Source organism: Ambystoma mexicanum, chromosome 10 (genome assembly GCF_040938575.1).
Source record: "Ambystoma mexicanum isolate Mex_15411 chromosome 10, UKY_AmexF1_1, whole genome shotgun sequence".
NCBI lineage: Eukaryota > Metazoa > Chordata > Amphibia > Caudata > Ambystomatidae > Ambystoma > Ambystoma mexicanum.
Window position 1 is genome coordinate 1,498,204,804 of NC_090932.1, and position 22,998 is coordinate 1,498,227,801.

The 22,998-nt window shown below is 45.9% G+C and overlaps 1 protein-coding gene across 2 annotated transcripts in view; it reads left to right on the forward strand.

The window, feature by feature from the left end:
- DENR (density regulated re-initiation and release factor) overlaps positions 1 to 22,998 on the forward strand; it is a 64,964-nt gene that overhangs the window by 25,900 nt on the left and 16,066 nt on the right. For both annotated transcript variants that reach the window (XM_069619630.1, XM_069619631.1), the window contains 2 exons: positions 7,587 to 7,671; positions 19,002 to 19,085. In XM_069619630.1, the coding sequence (XP_069475731.1) occupies positions 7,587 to 7,671; positions 19,002 to 19,085 (169 nt within the window). The remainder of the gene's footprint in view (positions 1 to 7,586; positions 7,672 to 19,001; positions 19,086 to 22,998) is intronic.

The window sequence follows — 22,998 nt, forward strand, 5'->3', positions numbered from 1 at the left end:
ATCATACACACAAACACACGGGAAGCAACAATGCAACACCAAGTGGGGGCACTTGGTAAAAAATATAAAATGAGAGGGTTGAGTCTAAAGACCCCGTCAGTGGCTCGGACTTAACAGGTTCCTGTGGCTGAAGAAGACAGAGCGCCTTCAGGGGGAGATACTCAGGGGAGGGAGTGGGTGAACGGCGGGGAGGGGGGGAAGGGAAAAGGAAAGAATTCAAACATCACTCACGCAAGCTACAGACCTTATAAGGCACTCATCACAATGAATGAAGACTAAGCTCTCAATTGAGACAGACAGCACATCTCAGTGGCCAGACACTACCACCACGACTGATGGCAGGAACAGGTGATACACACAGGGTCGACACCCTCCGCATATGCACATTCAATGTTAAAGGCTTGAATTCGCCAATGAAAAGGTCCCTAGTCTCCAGAGAATTTAGGATGTCAACCATTGACATTATGTTCCTGCAGGAAACCAGATACCAAAGAGGAGAAGAGCGCAACAACCTGTGTACTCTCATAGGCCATACATACTGGCGCTCAAACATTGTCAAAAAGACAGGGGTTGGGATTTTGATACGCAAAGGTGTATGCATGCAAATGACAAGATCCTGGACACACAGACGGAAGAGCACTCTTAGTTACGGGAGTGATTGGAAGTACGCAAGTAACACTCGCAACTATTCACGCACCAATACTTGGATAGACCTTGACAAAACCCGTCAAACGATGTCTCACACACAAACCGACCCCCAAAAACAGGGAACGGCAGAGATCCACGAAGCCCTCAATTGTATGGAATGAGAGATGGCTGGAGACCTCTGCACCCAGAAAAAAGAGCCTTCACCTTATACTCTGCTCCACATAGTACCCTCACGAGAATTGACTACATTTACATCTCTGAAGCCCTGATAGGTGTAATCACCAACTCCGACATTTTGCCGATTGCTTGGTTCGACCATGACATGGTCGCACTAGACTTGCAATGGAACGAACGTCTGCATCGAAGCAACAAACATCTATGGAAAGACCCGATCTTCAAGCAAGAACTTTAAAATGAGATCCATCAGTTCTTCGTCACCAATGAAACACAAGAATTCCGAAAGGAGATATGGGAAGCATCCAAAGCCACGTGTAGAGGCATCCGTATCCGAGAGGTACCCCAAAAAAAAGAGGGAGCCCTGATTGAAACAAACCTCTGGCACAAAATAAAGAACGCTGAAAGACTCGCAGAGGCGAGAAACCGGAGGGATGAGCTGAAAGCACTCGAAGGGAAGGTAGTACGGAATCTACAGTTTCTCAACAAAATTTTATGAAAAGGGGAAACAAAGCCGACACCATCCTGGTGGCTCGGCTGCGCAAACAGCGAACAGAAAGATATATCAAAGAGAGAGAGAGGCCTAGAACCGATCCCGCACCAGAAACAGTCAGCACGCCAGAAGAGATACAAGAAGCATTTGCCGCCTTCTACGAACACTTATACACCGACGCAGGGATGTCACCCACCCAGAAACTGAAACCCTAGAAGCTCCAATTATGGCGGACGAAGTGAAACCGGCCATACAACGTCTATAATTAGGCAAGGCCCCCAGTGACGATGGCTATACCCCGGGCTTCTACAAGACATTTTCCACACTCTTTGTTCCCTTCTTAACAGCATTGTTTAACAATATATTAGAAACTGGTACCAATATATTAGAAACTGGTACAGCATCCCCCCTGTTGACGGTTATACCTAAAGATGGCAGGAACCCCAAGCATTGCAGCTTCTTTCGCCTAATATCACTCCTGAACATTGACGCAAAGATATACACAAGAGTTATTGCTGCCAGATTGGAGAAATACTTATCCATGTTGATACACCCCGATCAGGTGGGCTTTATTATGTGCAGACAAGGTGCGGACACAATGAAGAAAACGCTTCACATGATCCACGAAGCACAGAAAATGGATGGTGATCCGACGCTTCTCTCATTGGACGCTGAGAAAGCGTTTGACAGGGTGGCCTAGGATTTCTTGGACAGAGTATTAGCGAAAATAGGTCTTGGTCCAAAACTTCATTGGGGAATCGAAGCTATGTACCCTACTCTCAAGACCAGTGTGGCAGTAAATGGAGGATACTCAAGGTGGTTCGAGCTAAAACGAGGAACCAGACAGGGATGCCCACTGTCCTCCATACTCTTCATGCCCAGAAGCTGAGACAAGACGAGTCTGTAGAAGGAATCGTGGTTGGAGGCTGAGTGTACAAACTGGGCCTTTACGCAGACTACATACTCTTACATGTGACAAACCCCTTAAGGTGAATTCTGACAGCAATGGAAGAAATAGGAGTCAAAGGCCAATTAGCAGGCCTCACAATAAACACAGGGAAGTCGACCATTCTCACCCTTGACGAGAGTAGAGGTGACACGGCTGCACAATTCGATCCCCTGGGCATGAAGGTTAGCCTGACGACCGTGCGCTACCTGGGCTGTAATGTTTCCCACAACCTTGGGGATCTTTATGATGCCAACTTAGCCCCCCCCCCCCTCTGATTTCAACGATTGAACAAGACCTCAAGAGATGGAGCAAACACAATCTCGTGGATGGGGCGACTCAACGCCTTCAAAATGGTAGTCTTACCCAGAATTCTATACTTATTTCAGATGCTCCCCATTTGCATTCCAAACTCACTCTTTACAAAACTATCAAGCGCTCATTGCTGGCATTTCTATGGCAGAACAAAAAATCCAGACTCACTTCTCAGACTTCGGAAAGACATTGGAGGAGTTGCACTCCCAGACATACAATTATACTATAAGGTCACCCAGTTGCGAATCTTGATCCCACACCTCAGGCAGAGAAAAGACCTCCACTCGGTGGACCTCGACAATCACCACCAGCGACCGTGGGAGAATGGCTCTGGGTACCCCGACCCAAGCTCTTCAAGAGAATAAAAGAACACCCAATACTTGGAACCTTATGGAATGTGTGGAGACCAGGCAAAGGAATGGATGGAATCACAACATGGCCCTCACCCCTGGGACACTTGTGCGTACCGGGGATACGAGATGCCATTCCAGAGCCAGAACGCTTCCAGACATGGTATGAGGTGTGACTGGAGAGAGCAGGTCAACTATGGAAAGAAGGGACCTTCTTAACAATAAAAACTTGAGGAGGTGCTTGGTTTAAGTCCACTCCCGGTTCTCTCATATTTGCAGCTCAAGGGAAATCATGACAGACAGGAAATGGAAAGACAACCTGAAGAGGGAACTCACTCCGTTTGAAAAGATACTGGACACACGGACAGGCTACAGCGGCATAATAGGAGCCATGTACATTGGGCTACTGGAGGTCAACAACTCATCTGCAGAGACCTTGAAAGCAAAATGGGAAAAGGATCTAGGACAAGAGCTGTCTCCCAAAGTCTGGTCGCAAATCTATGACGGGACCGCAACGACATCCATCGAATGCCAGTATAAACTCCATGGTATTAAGCTACTCCACAGATGGCAGTATGACCCCACTAGACTGGCAAAAAATGTATCCGGGTATGGACCTGCACTGTTGGCGCAGATGTGGAACCGTGGCCAACTATTGGCACATGTGGTGGAGCAGTTCGGCCGCCCAAGTGTACTGGAGTGAAGTCCTCAGCTGGAGCAGGGAACTAGATGGTGTATCCAGGAATAAGACCCCTCTATTGGTTCTATTTGGACTGGAGGAACAAGACGGTGTATTCTTCAAGCTTCCGAAGATGGTCCATGGCTTACTTTCGGCCGCAAGAGCTGGTCTTGTCATCTCCTGCAAAAGCGAATCTCTCCCGACGAAGCCCGAGTGGATCGCTGTAGCGAAGAACATATACCGCATGGACAGCCGAACGGCCGCCCTCCACGGAGACCGTACCTCGGTAGACGTGGCCTGGACTGAATTCCGCATCTAATACATCGAACTACCCTAGGAGGTGTGCGATACTGAAGATATCGAACTACGATAGTAACAATCCAAACTACCTGCAATGCTGAGTGTGCTGATTAATCCTTGTTGATTCCCTGTTGCTTGATCAATGTGCAGAAGGTCTTCTTTTACAGAGCTTTTACCAATGAGTGACGAAACTTCAGGATGCTAGAAACAGCTTTCCTAAACAGGGGGTGGGAAAAGTGGCGTTAAAGGGAACAAGTATTCTGCTTATAATCTAAGATCCTAGTTTCAGGTTGTTTATGTACCATTGTTATACTTTACTTTTGCTTGACTTGTTATTACATTGCTTAAAGTATAAACTTGTTGTACTTGACAAAACTAATAAAATCAAGTTAATAAAAAAGCTGAGCCTGAGAGGAAGTCCCATTTCTGTTTTGGACCATGCAAACGGTGCTGCACGGGTTCGGTGGAGAGCAGGGCGGGGTCAAAGTTTGCAGCTAGAGGAAGAATGAAAAGGGTGAGCAGGTAGAGGCCTTGCCAATGTTGGAATTCTGAGAGGCATTATGATCAATGGCTACACCAGTGAATATTGCCCGGAAGCCATGCTTTCTGAGTGAATCTCAGGATTCCAAATGTGTTCATTTTTGGTGATGAGACAAATAGCCAATGGGATCTTAGCTCTCAGATTACAGGGTGAGCTGACCTGATCTTAATTTATCCAGTGGAAATGCTCCACTAAGGGCCCAATGTGATTATCTCAACAAGAACCTTAATCGGTGCTGGTGCTGCTTTTGTGGCTCAAGGAGAAAAAATGGTGCATACCTCCGGATTTATAGGGCACTAGCAAAGAGACCGACTTTCAGCAGGTTCAGACATGTGCCTTGTACCAGGAATGCTGATGCCGCACCCAGTGGGAGCGCCAATCTTTAACAGACCTCTGATGCCTCTGGGGTGCTTACACCCACTGACTGCTTCATCATATGTCCTATAGATCCCTGGTTCTAGAGTCCTCTGTAGGATCCAAGTCTGGACGTTTTATTCAGTAATCGTTTATCATTCTTTAACCCAAGCTTTCATGATCCAATTTTACTTTTGTCATCAATGTGAAGTAAATATTGGCCACAGTAAGCCATTGCACACAACAATATGCGACTATTGGGAACCAGTTGTTAGGCAAAGTTTCTATGCAGTACCCTTTGGGTGCACTACAACAACCCTGAATACAGGTATAGGAAACCCAACCTTTGGTAGAAGCTTGTACTACAGTTTTGGTAGCGTGTTGAGTAGCGAGGCTTATCTCAAGAGGGGTCAATGTGAGCTGTAGGGGAGTTATACAGAGATTCGCAGTGACAGGTATTCAAATAAACACTTACACACAAGGTTTCTTGAATAAACAATTATTAATTTATCAGTCAGTTAGAATAAGCCTTCAGAAGGGAGCAATATAAAAGTAACACTCAAATACACTTCAAAACACCCACTCTTAATATTCTAAAATCAGTGATTACCCTTTTGGGATGGCCCACAGACGCAACCTACACCCTCAGGTGACTTCAATAGCTAGGGTGCTGGGGACATTAATATCTTACTGTTGGCATTTAGAATACTGTTAGTTGTTAAAAGGAAAGGGTTATTAGAACAAACAAGAGAACACAAATATTCTTAAGCAGGCAAATACTTTTGGATCCCCACAGCAGAGTCATTCACTATAACCGGCTAGGCCAAAGTCAATGGGCAAAGGTCTTATATAAGATTAAGCACCTCTGGTATGTAAGTAGAAAAAGTCTTTGCACAATGTTTTAGAAGTCTTTGAAGAAAAGAAGAATCAAATGTAGGGCCACAAGCTGATTAGACTTGAGTGGTAGAAGATGCAAGAAACTCTACGATGAGAGGTAAGTTCTCTGACTTTACAGTACCTTTGTATTGAAGAAAAAGTGCAGCTGATAACATGTGTTCCTGTGCAGCTCTGCAAATCTAACTGTTCCTGGGTCTGAGTCGTGGGGACAAGAGGGAGGACGCCTGGGGACTCCTGCACTGCAATGGGACGGTCACCGCACGCAACCGGCAATCTTTCCAACAAGTGGCACTAGGTTTTTCAGCTCCTCGCGACTACCGCAAATAGCAACACCGCGGTTCCTGGCTGCCGAGATGGACTTTCCTTGCTTCTGGGGTCCTGCACTCTGTTGAGGGGGCTCAGGCTTGGTCAGTCCTGCTTCCTGGGAATTTGGAGGATCTTCCTGGAGCTCTTGGCCAACTTAAAAACAAGGCACTCAATCTGGGGTTCCTCTCCCTGGCTATACGGTTTCCAGCAGCAACTCTGTGAAAATTCAACCAGCTTCGAGAAGGATGTCCAGGTGGCTTACATTTGGAGTTGATTGGTCCCACCAGCTCAAGGGGAGAAGACTTCCTTGCAGGGGCTTCTCTGTCGATACGAATTTGGTGTTTTAGCACAGCAGCAGGGCTTCTCCGGGCAAACCAGCGGCCCAGGAATTGCAGCAGGTGTCCTCTTCAAGTTCTTCTTCGGTTCCTTCGTCCAGTGGTCGACTCTTCCTTCCAAGCAAAATGCCTCGCCTTTTATTCAGTTCTCTCCCATTCATTCGAGCCTAGCTATTAGTCACCCAGCAGGTGTCAGCCGGCCAATCACTACAGAGTGCATTTGGGTCTCCTAGGAGACTAAGCACAGGGAGTTTCAGGCACCTCCCTCACTTCTGCCCACCCCAGACACCCTGGAGCCAGAGGCGGGCTTCACTCGTTAATCCTGCCAAAGGCAAAGCGAGCAATGGGACCAAACCTGGTTTGGCGCGCAGAGTACATTTCAAGAAGGACCTTTCCACAGAGAAATGGTGAAAAAAGACTGGGCCATTTTGACAAAAATTGCACCCTTGGGTGCTTTACTGCAGCTGCGAACGCAGCCCGCGGTAAATGAAACCACTTCACCAGCCACTCAGTGAGAAAAGGGTAACCTAAAAATGTTACATTAGAAGTTGGACAAGGGGGATACTAGGTAACACCTCCAGCACCCTATTTTAAGATAGTGTGTGCTAGGTCTAGAAAGTTACAAATGTAAGTAAAGTCAATTTCATTTTACTGTTCTGGGAAACAGTTTATCCCAGAGAAGGTATTTAAACCTTTGGGAAATCTGAAAGACTTCCCTGTGCCACGGCACTGAAGGTGCTGTGTGGCACAATGTAAAAGATGATGCCTATGGAGTTTGTCAGGCTCCATAACCAAAAGAAACTCAAAGTTCAGAAATCACAATAAAATACATGAGTGGGGAAAAAAGGGTCTCGCTCTCTCCAGGTTAAAAAAATCAAGTCTTCAAAGTTGCTGGGGGTCTCTTAGGTGGAGGGAATTAGCACATTTCTGAGAATTCTCCCTAAAACAGCTCATTTTAAAATCCAAGCAACTAGATTTTTGACACGTTGGAAAAGCATTACTATCCAGCTCATTTATAAGCAACAAGCAATTGGCTTGCTTTATCTGGCTCTGAACAAGACACATATTTAACAGAACATATTGGCAGTAGTCGGTATGCTTTTGAAAGTTCCAATTGTGCAAATGCTTTGACGTGTTCTTTATGCATTTTTCTCTGTTTGTAAATGCAGGCTCTTCTAAAGGAACCAAGAGCATAGTTGTTTTTCTTTTCATCTACCCTAACCTCATTTCCGGTTTGTTTTCTTTTAGTACTGTGAATACATGCCAGATGTCACAAAATGTAGGCAGTGGTTGGAGAAGAATTTTCCCAATGAATTTGCAAAGCTTACTGTTGGTAAGTCCGTGGTTTCATACACTTCCTCTAATATTTCTTGTTTGCAGCATTGTCCTATGTACTAACTGCACTTTAAAATGTATGTGCCTCATAGAGGCGATCCTCAACCCTAACTGTTTTGCTAGTGTCCCTGCTGTCTTGACCTCATAGTCTTTCATTTTACTTTTGTGAGACTACAGCAAAAGGGTTCCAAACCTTGTTACCAAACTATGGTACTTACCCTCTACAAACTCAATTTCTAGCAAGAACCCTGATTTGATGGGTGCCATGTCTACAGATGAGTTGGAGACATAGTACCCATGATTTTTCATCCTACAGGTGCCCGTACATTTTTTTAAAGGATGGTATCTCCTTCTGGGGCATAACAGACCTGGGTAATCCAACATAAATTAAAGCTACGTGTAGTTACTCTTCATGTGCAATTTAGCTTTTTGTACAGGTCTGAGGCTTAATAGCACCTAAAAGCTTTTGTACAGGCATGCGCTGTTCATGTGAATGTAATCTGATGTATACATTGTAATGGATTCTGCTGGGATGGAACACCCATGGCTTTTAATATCTTCAAAATGTGCCTACATTACATGTGTGCAAAAGGTATTGGTAGTGCCCATATTCATATAATATACTTTTTAATTTTTTAAGTGATTTTTGAGCGACCTCGAAGGATCGGGCCTCTTTTGCATCAATTGATTGTGTTTGTTATATAAGTTGTTAATATAAGCCATTATTGACTTGGTGTCTCTGTACTTGTACAGCATGTTAAGGTTACAGACCCGCACAGCGAGCAGCAGTCGTTCGTCTAGACCTTTAGGCATGTCGAGATGCAGAATTGGGATGCTGCAGGCCTGAGCAGGAAGTCGGACGCGACAAAAAAAGAGTTTAGTGGGCAAGATCCCACTAAGTGGGAGCCGCCCTCATAGTTCCGCAGGCTCAAGCTCCATGGGTGCCTAGGATAGTTAGAATTGCATATTGAAATGAAACCTAGCTAAAATAAAGAGCGATTCCCGAATCTGCAGTAATGTCTCACAAGACTGGTGATAAATGGGTATGGCCTCAATGCACGCACCTCTGCCCCCCACTTCCAACCTGCACCACTACCATGCCGAAACACCTTACATCGTCTACCCTATAGACTGATGCCATGACATCTCTACCACAGACTAGTTGACAAGCGATCACTGTTCCTTAGCGCCACATGGCTCTGCAAGTGCCAGAGGCGATGGTTATAAAGCTGCGTGACATCACTTTGTTAACATGGGCATTATCATGCTCCTGAGCTTCATTCCCGCAGCCAGAGCCACCAGCAACCAATTGGTATGTTCATATTTGGAGCAGCCAATTAAGAGCCAAGCAACCTTAGGCCAATAACCAACTGTAACTTCCTGCTTAAGATCATGGATAAAGTAGCCACCGCACAACTTCAGGCACACATCGAGGCCTCTGACGCACTCCACCCACAACAATCTGGGTTCAGACCATCTCATAGCACAGAATCAGCTATGCTGGACTTACAAACAAAGATGCTCAGCATCTTAGATGAGGGAAAAACGGGACTTCTCATCCTGTTAGACCTCAGTGCCGCCTTTGATCTACTGGACCATAATCTACTCGAAGTAGCCCTGGGCAAAACGGCCAACTGCTCACAAGAGGCAAAAACATGGATGTCTTTTTTAAAAGGCAGGACATCTCGAGTCCATTGGGGAGACATTCTCCATGGAAAGGGAGATCCTCTGCGGGGTTCCCCAGGGAGCCAGCATGTCCCCATTGTTGTTCAATCTCTACATCAGATACTTATGCTACATTTTAGATCATGCAGATATATTCTTTACCAACTATGCAGATGATACGCAGCTGGTATTGGAACTCAGCGGGGACCATAAAACTGACAATGACCATGTAAACAGAATATATAACATCATAGAACTTTGGATGGATTCCAATTGGATGTGTTTGAACAGCAGCAAAACCGAGCTAATGGTTTTCGGATCCACCCAAGCCAGAAACACATTGCCACACGACTACACAAACTTCAAGATCAAAGACGTCAACATTAAAGTAGTTGAGAAAGTAAAAACCCTGGGCATGATGATGGAAGCATCCTTAGGAGCAGAAGCCCAGACTCCATACATAAAAAAACATGCAACTATTACTTGAGACTCCTCAGAGCTATTAGACCGTATCTATCAGAGAACAACTGTGCCACAGTGGCTAGAGCAATCGTCCTCTCTCGGTTAGACTACGGGAATGCACTTATGCTAGGAGCCAACAAAAAAAGCATACAGGCATTCCAGATTATCCAAAATAACACAGTCAGGATAATCAAAGGCAAATCCAAATCAGACCATATCAGTATAGCCAGGAAGGAATTACACCGGCTCAAAATTTAGAGCAGAACTCACTTCAAGGCTCTTACAATAGCCCACAGATGTATCCACGGGAAGGCACCAGGCTATCTAAAATCGAAAATACGTCCTTATGCCCCAAGCCGCGCCTGAAGATCTTCGGATCAAAGTAGGATCGCAGTAATGCCTCATAAACGTAAATCTGGACTTGGAAAATCTTTCCCAGTTATCACAGCAGGTATCTGGAACAATCTGCCAGTCCATATAAGGAAAGAACCTAACTACTTACGCTTTCGTAAGTTAGTGAAAACGTATCTCTTTAACTGACCTCGCCACTCCTGACCCCCTAAACCTTTGATTTCTAGGAACTGTCACGTCCCGTTTCTGTTAGTCCTCGTGTCCATGTTTCTGCGCCCCGAAACTTGCGAGTTACCGGCGCATTACAAATAAATAAAAGAAATGTGTTCAAGTTAAAGCAATTTTTTTTATTTATTTTTTTAAACAGCATAATTGTTAACAGTGTGAATGTGGGTCACAATTGCCAGAGGCATTCGGGAATTAACTATTTCATGCCTTATTATTCACACAATGTCACCAGGTTCTTGAGGGTTTGCAAAACGAAAGCTAATTATGAAATTTGCAGGGGCACTTGGCAAACATTTTTTTCCAAGATATTCTATAAAATGAAGCGACCAGATTAGCAACATTTTAGTATCATTTATGAAGCACTATAAATATATTTCAAACTATCCTCTCCAGGGGCCAAATTACAGAAACTTTGCACCAGTGCAAAGTTGCACAGTATTGGCATTAGGACGAAGTTTGCCCTATTTTTAAAAACACTGGGGCATATTAGAAAACTATTGTTTGGTCTGCGCCGGGTAGTATGAGTCTCTCAAAGTTCAGATGGGCCACTGGGCCACCAGTGGCTGAAGGTGGGTCAGGAAAATGATGGGAAGAGGTAAAACAGTGTTCAGAGTACTAGGGTCCAGCAGGGATCCCCTAGAGTTGCAGGTAAGTAAATCGGTGGGTACAAATCTGTGCAGGGAGGTTAGGATGACCCTCTGAATAGATGCCCCAAGGACCAGTGTCCACAGCAGACAGTTTTATTGCAGAGAGTACAAAGGATTGCTCCCCCCCCTTAATTTACTCTTACGGCGACCTAAGGGATGGCAAGGTACAAGCTATCTGCAGTCCCCAGAGTCACAGAATCACACAAGCGGGCCACAGGTAGGTTGTGCCAGGGGTCAACAGTAGCTTTGACAGAAGAAGCAGTTGCTGTAGGATGGTTCCAGTGGAGAGGCAATAACAGACCCGATCTCCTGTTGTTCATCCCTGGTGACCGATAAAAAGTTACTTTGGCGCATCTGGCGACAGCACTCGTGCAGAGGAACGTCCAGCGTTTGATCTTCAAAAGTGGAAGCTTGTGGGTGCCTTTTGCAGGCTTGGTGGACAGGCTGCTGGTGCGAAGGTGAACTCTACTCCGTTTCTCGCTCCCTGCCTCTGGTGAGAGGACTCTCTGGATCTGGTTTGAGTTCTTGCAGACTTGAAGGATGCCCTCAAAGTTGCAGGCGAAACCTGTGACTCTCAGCACCTGCAAACCTCCAATACCTGGGTGCACCACTGCTAGTCTCATTCTGTGTACGTTGATTGGGCAACATTCTGTTCACGAAATGGACTTTGCTGTTTTAACTAACTTTTTACATCTTCAAACCAGCAGAATCACATGGTCTTGTGGGTAGGAAATGTAATTGTATTCTGGAAATGGCCCTTGCATGCAACAACATTCCTCAACATATTCCAAAAGTAGACTAGAGTATCTTTTTAAAGAATGCAACATCATTGTTCTTGTTTAAGAACCTCATGTGGGTGATACTTTGACGTATGCGTGTAAAGGGAAAAAGCTGGCTATTAAAAGAATGATTATTTATTTTTTATTTTTTGCAGTGCACTGAGCTTCTCTAGGCCAAAATTCACAATTCCGTTTAATATTGGTTGGGGGGGATGGGCGTGAGGTGGTGCTCCACGGCCCTTTCTAAATGACTGCTCTAGAATGAGCTCTGTCTCACCCTGCACAATATCCTGCCTTTTATCCAAATTCCAACAGTGAGAGCAGACTTGGCACCGCAGACCATGCGGAGGAGAGACCAGTGCTACCAAGGAACTAAGGGGCTACTCCGGTAACAATCGTGGAGTGGGTGGCCCGCCTGTAACCTCCTATATGGAGCAACATGCGAGTGATCGTCCCTGTGCCTCGACAATAACCGCTCGTCTCTGGGTGATGGGTATTCGCCAGCCTGAGCCCTACTGGAGGGCAAGAGGAGAGTAGGCTGACCATCCTGCCGTGCCCCGGTCTGAGACGCCCACCAGTGGTGTGATTGCCGAGCAGTGAGAGGGAACCTGCTGGTGGCGGTGATCGCCACGCGGATCAACGTGACAGGGGGCGGCGGTGGCCAGCGCTGAGCTATGCGAGATTGCTGGCCTGAATACTTCAAGAGGGTGAGGAGAGTAGCAGATCGGCTGCCCTTGCGAGATCCGGCTTCGGAGTCGCCGGAGATGAAATCGCAAGCAGTATTGGGAGACTCCTGCTGACGGTGGGCAAACAGGAGCGGTCTGCTACGGAGCAAGTGGAGCCGGTTTACTGCTCTGGCAGAGTGGATACCTGTCACCTGCTGTATCGCTATAGGTGAAAAGACCAGCTCAGGGACAGCATGGGGATCGATGCTCCAGAGCACAGCCTCGAATATATATTGGCAGTGAGGAGGTGTGCTCGCCGGGGACTATCGGTGGGCGAGTTGCTGTTGGAAGGGGTCTCTTCTGACTGACTGAGGGAGGGCGGCCTCCCAGAAGAGAGCGCGCCAGAGCTGGAGTGGCACAGAGTTGGCTGTTGGCCTGCACACCCTTCACCGTCCTGAGAAGGGGCGGAGGTTGTGGGGGTGAGAGCGAGCCGCAGGGGGTTCAAAGAAATCCAAGTAGGCAAGCTCTTGATATAGGCTCGGTAGATAGACCAGATCTCAGACAGAAGCAAGGGAGGTTTTGCTACATTTAAATAGGCACCATCCTGCGAGGATCATGTAGGAGACGTTACCCTCAGCCCAGTGCCTGTGCTTTGCAGCTTGGAACACAAAGGGCACCGAAATAGTGCCTAGCCTGTGGAGGAGTGGAAACTGTACCTGGTTGACCAGTTGGTCAGACGCTCTAGGGGGCAACAGCACCCAGCATCCTGTTTTGGCCTCCACTTGGCAGTGCTCGGGAGCCAGAGGAAGAACCTCTGGGGACAAACTGCTGCTGCATGGACTAATAGCTCTGTTATTAGAAATGCTTGATACCCCTCTGGATGGAGAATAATCTTACTGCTACTATGGAGTTTCAAGTTTGTTAACTTGATAGCGCTCCATAAGGCTGGATGGTGAAGACAGATGAGCACCAATCTAAACCTCTGTTCGAGATGGCAACCGCGGGCAGTAAGGCAATTAATGGGGGACGGCCCAGCCAGAGGCGCGGGAGGATCAAACCAACAAGTTGGCTGGAGATTTCGGATTTATCAAGGAGATGTTTATACAACTACAAGCTGGAATACACTCGCTGGATGCCAAGCTTGACTACCAAACCTGCAAAGTTGATCATATAAAGGTCAGTCTGGAAAACCATGGGGAGCGGCTAGATGAGGCTGTAAACCACATATCGTCTGTGGAAGATGAAGCGACATCAACACCGAGGTAGATGTCCTGCTCAAAAAAGCCCTCAAGGATCTTACAGACAAGCAGTACAATTTGGAATCCAGATTTCAGAGAAATATCAGATTTGTTGGAATCCTGAAAACTAACGGTACCAGTTTGATGGAAATATTAATTGAATCACTTCTCAAGGACACTCTGGGCTCTGAAGGTCTCTCCTTTGTTTTTCTCATGGAGCGTGCGCAAAGAATCCCTGGTAAAAGACCGATTCCGGGGGCACCAACAAGGCCATTCCTTGCGTGACTGCTTAATTTCAGGCGCTGAGATACTGTATTGCGCCGGGCACGGGAGAAGAGCCAGCTTGTGTACAAAGGAACGCATATTAGAATCTTCCTAGACATTTCCAACAAAGTACAAGCATCGAGGAAATCCTACATAGACATCAAAAAGACTATGTGGTACAGAGGCATCAAAAATGCCATGCTCTTCCCGGCAAAGCTGCGTGTGGAGCACAAAGGGAAGGTTCCATTTTTCCATATGCCAGATGAGGGCTTTGCAGAGAGGATGTGGTTGCTCCGACAGCCCGAGACTCGGGTTGATAGTGCTACGGAGCGAGTTGTTTACATAGAGTGCAGTGTTCTGTTCATTAGCTGGTTATCTTGCTGTTGGTGCTAATATGATTGAACGGGTGTGGGATGGGGACCCGAGAGTCCGTCTGGGCAAAAAACACACCAGCTGAAGGCGTTCATGTGTGGGAATGCATGTTGGCCTGTTGGGGTTGCTGGTGGGGGGAGTGGGATCGGTGGCGGATGGGGCGTTTGTATTCGCCTGTTGTGTTCAGTCTAAGGCAGCAAACATTGCATTTCATCATTACATTACCAGAGCTAGGCAGAGTCCAGTTTAGTACACCCAAGACGGGGGGGAGGGGTTGGCTCCCCAATAGCGCCCCGAAATATCCACCTGCCAAACCCAGAGAGCCGACATCCATGCACACTACTAGGGGATTCGGCTTCTGCTATGGAATGTTCGGGTCTCAATTGCTTCTCGAAAACTAGGCGTACATTGTTATATCCATTCAGACATCAGGTGGGGTTGCTCTACTCCAGGAAACCCACCTCAATCCTAATACTGAAACGCTGTTAGCAAAGCAATGGTGTTGCCACTAATACTTTTCTTCATATTCTTCATATTCCGGGGGGGGGGGGGGGGTCTGTACCCTGATTCACAAATCAATGGGCTTTCGACTTGTCAAAGCAGCTCGTGACTCTGAGAGAAGGGGCCTGGTTGTAACTGCCATTATTCACAGTTGTAATTTTACATTTGTAAATTGGTATGCTCCCAGTGTGGACAATGTAGAATATCTGTATTGGATTGAGCAACAGCTTTTAGGGCACAGCAATGGTGTGATTGCATGCGGCGGGGACTTCAATACAGTGCTGGTTCCTGGGGTGGACAGGTCCCCAGAGGTGCGAAGGCCACGCTCGAAGGCAACCGGTCATATGACACCTGTGCACCCTATACATATTAACTGATCTATGGCGGGGACAAGCATTCCGGAGGTTGAAGTACAGGTTTTGCCCATCTGTTCATCTCACCTGCTCTTGTATTGATTATATTTGAATATCTGGTTGGGGGAGGGGGTTGCCAGGTGGGTGGTAGACTGATCTTTTGGGCCGCACATTATCCGATCATTCCCCCGTTTATGCACAGGTTGAAGTTCCCAGGGTCCTAAGGGTACGCGAAGCTGGAAGTTCAGGAGTGAGGCTCTGACGACGTGGTTTTTAAGTTTGAGGTCTAAGAGGGGGTTAACAATTTCTTAAAAGAAAATTAAGGGTCAATGGCCTCTACTCTCACATTATGGGAAACCTTTAAATGTGTCATAAGGGGGATCTGTATTGCCAAGGACTGTGGCATCCTTATGACTATCAGGAGGGTAGTAGATTAACTAGAGAGAACACTGAAAGGCCTTGAAGGTGGGAATGAGAGAGATTATAATTATAATTCTTTTATAATTGTTAATTTATAACGTTCTTCATACCAGAAGTGGTTTCTAAGCGCAGGGTCGGGATTCAAACCTGTGTTGCGCTGCGATGTCTTGCTTCAAACACAAATACGTTGCCCCCAAGCTACCTTCCCACTAATACTGACCCTAATAATCTCATTATGGTCCAAGAAACCTTTCAGCGATTACTGAAAACGGCGGAAAGGTACGTAAAATATATGTGCAGATCAGTGGTGAGGCAATCTGGGGAGGGTCAAATAACAGGCAAAACGGCCTGGATAGCGCAAACCCGAGAACCTTATAACACATATACATGCAGTCAAGGATAGCTCTGGGCGGACACAATACACAGATGTAGGAAACAAGGTGCTGTCGGACTATCCTGCACGCCTCACTATTTGACGCGATGCCCCCGCAAATAGAGGGACACCTTGAAAAATTGCATTATATTGGATATCCCCAATGGAAAGGGAAATGCTGAATAACCCCAGCGTGACACAGGAGGTCTTAGCTGCCATTAGGGCTCTGCCGGGAGGGAAGTCACCGGGACCGGATGGGTTAACAGTAGAATTCTAGAAGGCATTTGTGGGAAAGTTGGCCGCGTATCTCTCGCAGGTATATCAGCAGGTGGTTGAGGAGATGGAGGCGGGGGGCCTCCCGGACTTGATGAGCAAAGTTGTAATGACACTACTACTTAAACCGGGGTAAGTCATCTGAATGCTCGGCATGCTGGCTGGTTTTCTCTCATTAAGACGGATAATAAAATACTAGCCAAATTATTGGCTGCCCGGCTCGCTCCTTTGATGTCCAGGTGTGTCTGAGCGGATCAATCTGGCTTTATCCCAGCCAGATCCACCTTGTATGGCCTTTGGACAATCTTTGGGCTGATGTCTGCGATAGACGCAGACATCCCGGTGGTAGCAGTCCTGCTGGACGTGGAGAAGGCTTTTGACTCCATAGAGTGGCCCTTCCTATTTGTGGTGCTCAAGAGGATTGGAGCGGGGACGGTTTTAACCTCTCTGGCCACTGTTGTACACTAGGCCGAACGCAAGGCTTCTTGTTAACACACCTTTCCAATTCCATCTTGTTGGGCCGGTGTACTACGCAGGGGTGCCTTCTGTCCCGCTTGCTCTTTGCGCTTGCAATGGACCTGCTGACAGTCGCTGTATTCATAGGGGGTTCACCTATACACACATGCTAGTTGTGTTGCTGTATGCAGACAACATGACCCTTTATTTAAAATACCTCAAAGCTAATGTAGCGACTGTCATGGCAGATGTTCTGGATTTTGGCCACAACTCTGGTCTTAAAATAAACGCTGGGAAATCTGTTCTATTCACGATCACTGAGAGTGTGGTGACAATCTCAGATGGCATGGGATTTAAGTGGCAAACAGAGAGCAAATGTTATCTGGGGTATAATTAGCCAGAAGTCCAGAAATATGGAGAGAAAACTATGGGAAGACATTAAAACGAACCGAAAAAGCAGTTGAGCGGTAGATGGATGAGGCTGCTACTCTTTTATTCATCTTTCTCACTGTACTGCGGGTGTTGAATGCAACCTTCTTCAAGAAACTAAACAGCCTGATTACTGGGTTTCTCTTGGCGGGCAGGCGAGTGACGGTGAGCTGGGGGAACCTCATCGCTCCACTGGAAAGGGGGTTGTGGGGGGGCACTGGCCCCCCACAGATTTTGAGACGTACTATTTTGCCGCTCCGGCTCAATTTCTAGAACACTTCCCTCAGCCCGACGGCCCCACGTCCAGATAGAACGGGGGCTGGAGGCCCTGGCAATACTGCGTGCAACTGTTCTCACATTTCAGACAGTACATGTAGGGCCTGGTTGAAAATAGCATCTAAAATGGTAGAATTTCCTCTTTATTCGCCCCCGCTTCCCATCACTCTCATACCGGAGATTCCTCTTACCAGTCGAGGGCTTATAAAGTATGGGTAACGTAGGGCTAACTACATTTCTGGATATCTTCCCCGATGGTCAATTCATATCACTTGATAAATTTAAGGAGCTGGGTGGCACCTCAGTGCTGGAAATCTTCCTTTACTTCAGGGCCCGTAACACTTTTTTAAGGGGCTTTTCAATTTGTTTCCAGTACAACCGGGAATAACGCACCTCTTACATTGTTGTTGTGGCTGAGGGCGAGGGGAAGCTGACCTCGCGCATGTATACTTGAGACAAAAAGAAAACTACTGGATAGTCAGGGGAAGCCCGTCTGAGGTGGGAAACACCACTGGACCAATCAATTTCCGAAGTATGGAGGAACTGCTGTGCTCGAACTAAAAAGGACTCCTTCAATAGTCGCTATAAAATCCTTCACTTTAAATACAAAGGAGTGTGGGAGCCCCTCTACAGAGAACGAACATGGGTCAAATACCCAGTTCTATGGAATTTCTTCCACTCAGGAGGGTGTACAACCATGTTTTACCTCACTGCACCCTTCACAGAGAGGACATATCGATTTGCTTATCAGTCTTTGTCCCACCCACAATGGCAGTCCAGCAAGGAATATTAGGCAATTCGCCTTCTGAACAAGAGTACCATCAGCAACCCCGACACATGCTTCATCCTTGTTGGGCCTCCTCCACTTTAAATACCTTCCTCAAAGATACTATAAAACCTGTAGGGCTCCACACGTTTTATCCTATAGAACAGAAGGCTGTGAACGATGTGGTCAGACACCAGCTACCTTTTTACACTTGGGCTTGGGAGTGTGCACCAATGGCAAAATTCTGGGCCGAGATAGATCTGAGACTGCAGGAAATTGTGGACGAACAATTGGAAGTCTCCCCCAGGGTGACGTTCTTGGGATATACGAGGGCTGGGCTTTACAGACAGGTGACATGGCTATTATTGTTGGCAAAGAGGTGGGTTGCAATGGTATGGGGCAAGGGAACCCCACCATTGAAAGGATGCAAGATAAAGTATATCGCTATGACATGGAGTCGTACTACCGGGGCACAGTGCCAAAAAGCGCAAAGCCGAATGGCCATATGGGGCCTGTATTAAAACCGACCTGATTTCTAAATCAATGTGTTCCTCAGAAGGAGCCGGGAATAGAATAACTGATCAGACGCAGATCTTTGTATGTATGAATGGGGCACACTTGGGGCGGACAATGTCCTACTGACCTGTTTGCTTAGAATAATTGTGATGATGGATACGCCTGGATACTGCATTTCATGCTATGTTATTGCTGCATTTTGTTTTACTGTTCTTCCTTTTTATGGTGGTTCTTGTATAAAATAATAATGAGAATTAAACAAAAAAGTGTAATATTGGTTTGTTCATGTTCAAGGGCCAATGCCGAAACAAGATACTGGTTTTGGGGAAGGTCCTGGAACAGCAGGGGATGACGACGAAAGAAAAAAGCAAAAGAGAGGTGAGAACATAGCTATTTGACCGTCCTTGTGGATTTAACGTCTGCCTGAAAATGGTTGTGTATAATGCACGCTTCCACTATGCTTTTTCTGGAGCAATGTAGCCTAGTGCCTAAAATACTCTATTTTGCACATTGTGGTTGATTTTGATATACACAGATTTTCAAATATTCACTCTGCAAATGGTATTTTAGTAGACCCCAGTAACCGAGGTCATGACCAAATGTGGTCTGGGTTCTGAAAAGCTATGTACTTTGGAGGGTTCTATTGCCTTGGTGAATTTTGTTTCCACAGTTTGACAGGCCTCATTGCTGCTCTACATCCCTTCCTCGTCCCATCTGCCCTTTTTCATGATTGTGACCCCCACCAGCCTTATCGTACCCAGGGATCGAAATTAGGATTGAATAAGCAGGAGCTAAGAGCAGCTCCTGGGTCTCCAGCATTAACCAGAGACCAGGAGCTACCACTGGGGGAACCAGAAGCTAGTACATAGCGTTCCGCAAATGTAACTTCCACATAAGATGCAAACAAATCATGTACATTATTTATGACCCCTTATGCTTTTAATGGTGTATAGATGTTTCCTAATGTTTATTTTTAGATTGTACTAAATGTGCACAGGTTGAATTCACGTAGGTGTGATTTGTTTGGCATCAGTTGGCCTAGGGAGGCAAAAGTAGGATCATGGTAGCTGTTGCTGTCGAGCTAACCATGCTCTTCTATGCTACACCCACAAGCTAAATAGCTCCCAGCTCCCCACAAATTCGAACCCTGCATACCCCCATCGCCATGTTTTCCCAGCTTATCCCGGCCCTTCTGTTTTTTTCCTCTGTGCGTTCCCCTCACGCCCCTCACCAAACCCCACTGACACCTGTGAGAATCCTGAAGGTGTCTCCCTGACTAGTTCCCAGGGATCTGTCATCCAGGTGGCCAGGACACTACCATTGCTATTGGATCCATTTCCTGGGGGTGGACCAGTGAGGGAGGATCACCTGGATGAGGGGTGGGGGCTGATCCTCAGGGAGTGGAAGTGGGACACCGACAGGTGAGACGCCGTATCCTCCTTCTGTTGACAACCTTTTCCCCAACCTACCACGTAGGATATGCAAACACTCTCCGACCTGAACACTTTTCGTATCACGAAGGACGATGGATTAACACCCGAGCCATTTACCTGATATGTCCCAACACAAGGGTCAGGCAAAGTCAGGCAATTGACCAGAATTACACACGCCTGACGGCCCTTTCCCTTCCCCACAGGGATAAAAAGTGGAGCACGAGAGCACAATATGAGCAAGGCAGACCACACGTCGAGAGAGCTAACTCAGCACGTCAGTTCAAGAGGAGGAGAAAGATGCCGCAAACCAAGAGGGTGACAAGGCGAGAAGTGACCTTGCCCCTTCCGACAAGGCCTCTGAAACCTCAGTGGAAGGAATCGTAAGACTGCAAACAGTAGCCAGTGTGTGTTGCAGATGTCAACAGTACACGTGACCCTCCTATGCTGATAACCAAGCCAGGGAGAGACGCTTGTCTCGGTGGTACCAACCTTGACACCAAAGAGAAGAAAAGCTGAGCGGTTCATCACAGCCGGTGAGTCGAGGGGAGAGCCGATAAGAAACCGAACTGTGTTGAACGAAAAGTAGCCAACAACTAATTGAACTGTGAAAACGTAAAGAAACGATTGATAGTAAAAAGGGGGAAAATCAGCAACACGGGAGTCTGGCACCACATGGGTGCTCACTCGGGGAAACTCTGGGCGATTACCCAATTGTTGAAACTACCATTACCAGAAGGCCTTGGGAAAGGTGAGAAAGTGGTCATACGGGGGTCCAGTAAAATCCTCGACAGACACATTGTAAAGCCATACCCATACTTGGGCATGCCAATTTGTGAAAAACCTACCCTCAAATATGATCATAAAGTGATAGCAAACAAAGTCTCCAGGAAATGGAATGTGATCAGATTATACATGAGTACTAAGGGCGGTTACTCAGTTGAAGGCCTACTAGAAATGTATAAGAGTTGCATTGTTCCGGGTGCCTTGTATGCCCTGGAATCTTTAACATCTAGATTTTTGGTGGACCTGGACAAAATAGAAGGAACATTGTGGAGACCTGCACTGAGACTACCCAGGTCTAACCCTATTGCTGCAATTAAATGTGAATTGGGCCTTACTTCTCTCACCACATTATGGATGATTTGCTGCAAGCTTTATATAAGAATGCTATAACTTTAGGAAGATAGTCATGTAACTTCCAACCAATTTCAGCAAACTAAGACGAATAATAATAGTTTCTTGAAAGACCTATTACATATCTCAATTAACTTCCTAAAAGATATTAATCTTAAGCTTCCTAGAGAAATTGTTGAGACATGCCACCTTTTTATAATTTTGAAAAGGAAAGCAATACAGTGGGACATGTGCAAAATCCTGCTTTCCCTGGGAAATAAGAAACCGTTTATGGAATATAGATTACAAGGATTAGAAGCCTCTAGACCCAGAATCTATCTTTTTAAAGTTGCAAATATGGAACTGTCCGGGTTAATTATGTTACTAAGATTCAATCTTCTCACATGTTTGAAGTATGTGGGAGGCTGGACAGGCATACCAAGAGAAAAGAGTCTGTAGGCTGTGTAAAGATCAGGTGGAAACTATTAGACACCTGCTGATTAATTGTGAACTATTATCAGAGTTGTATTGTAGGGGGTACAAGGATCTGACTTGGGATTTAAGGATGATTCAAACAGATCCGTTCTGGTCAAGTATCTATATGGCTTCTTCTCTGATGTATTTTAGTGTGGCTTATTTCATATGGAAAGAGATTGTCAAGAAATGGGAGGCTGTAACCGCTACTTGAATTGCTACAATTAAGTATTTAGCTACGAAAGAGGCGTAGACGTTCGATTTTATTTAGTGCTCGAATGCCTCTATGCATTCTAATGTCTTTTTAATGTCTTTATTGCTTTAGGGTTAGTATATTAGTATGTGATTGACTTACAGGTTATATAAGATGAATTTGCATATGAATTGTATAAAATTGTTTGAGATTGATTCATATGGTATATATGCTTTAAAAATCTAATGTATTTGTAAAGAATGAATTTGTATAAGTATTTAAGGTTTTTACTAACCAATTACACTATAAATGAATTAAAAAACAAAACAAAATGATTGTGAAGCTAAGGGAAGTGAGTCCCGCCTCGTAAAACTGATGACGAAGTTGGCAATATTGAACACGAAGGAGGGATGCTGATAAACAAGGAACGAAGTCTAAAACCCCAATATACAGTGTGTTGACAAGAGTGAACCCGGCCGAGGCATGTCCACAGTGTACTGTTTAAAAAGACATTAAGATTCGTGAATGTCACAGACAAAATTATATTGTAAGCCACAATGAGCCCGATGAAGAGAAGCAAACATTCGAGAAGGGTCTGAGCCCGAGAGAGGGATCCAGGGGTGGAAAAGGCATCACCCAACGTATTTACCGAAGGAACTTTTGTTTATCATTTTTGAAACCCATCAGATCCTCGGTGGCAAGAGACTTTGTAGAAAAGAGACTTAACCACCGAAGGCCCAGATTGCTGAGAGCAGAACTGTTAGCTTGTGCTGGGAAAGCTAGAGTGTGTGTCATGCTGAAGAATCCTACCTTATCCCGTACTTAAAACTTGGGGAAGGGAGACCCAAACTACCACATTCTGACTTATTTATGAACACTTCCTTCTTTTTTTATGAACAATATTCCACACTTCTTTTGTATTTAGCGTACAGATTGGCAATAGGTTTTTCTTAGTATAGGCCCTTTTATTTGACAAGACGCCACTAGGACTGCCTTATTATTGATGGTCGACGCTTGCTCCCATCTTAGATTTAGGTTTAGATTAGGTGTTTACCAACCTACCTATACAGTTTAATAA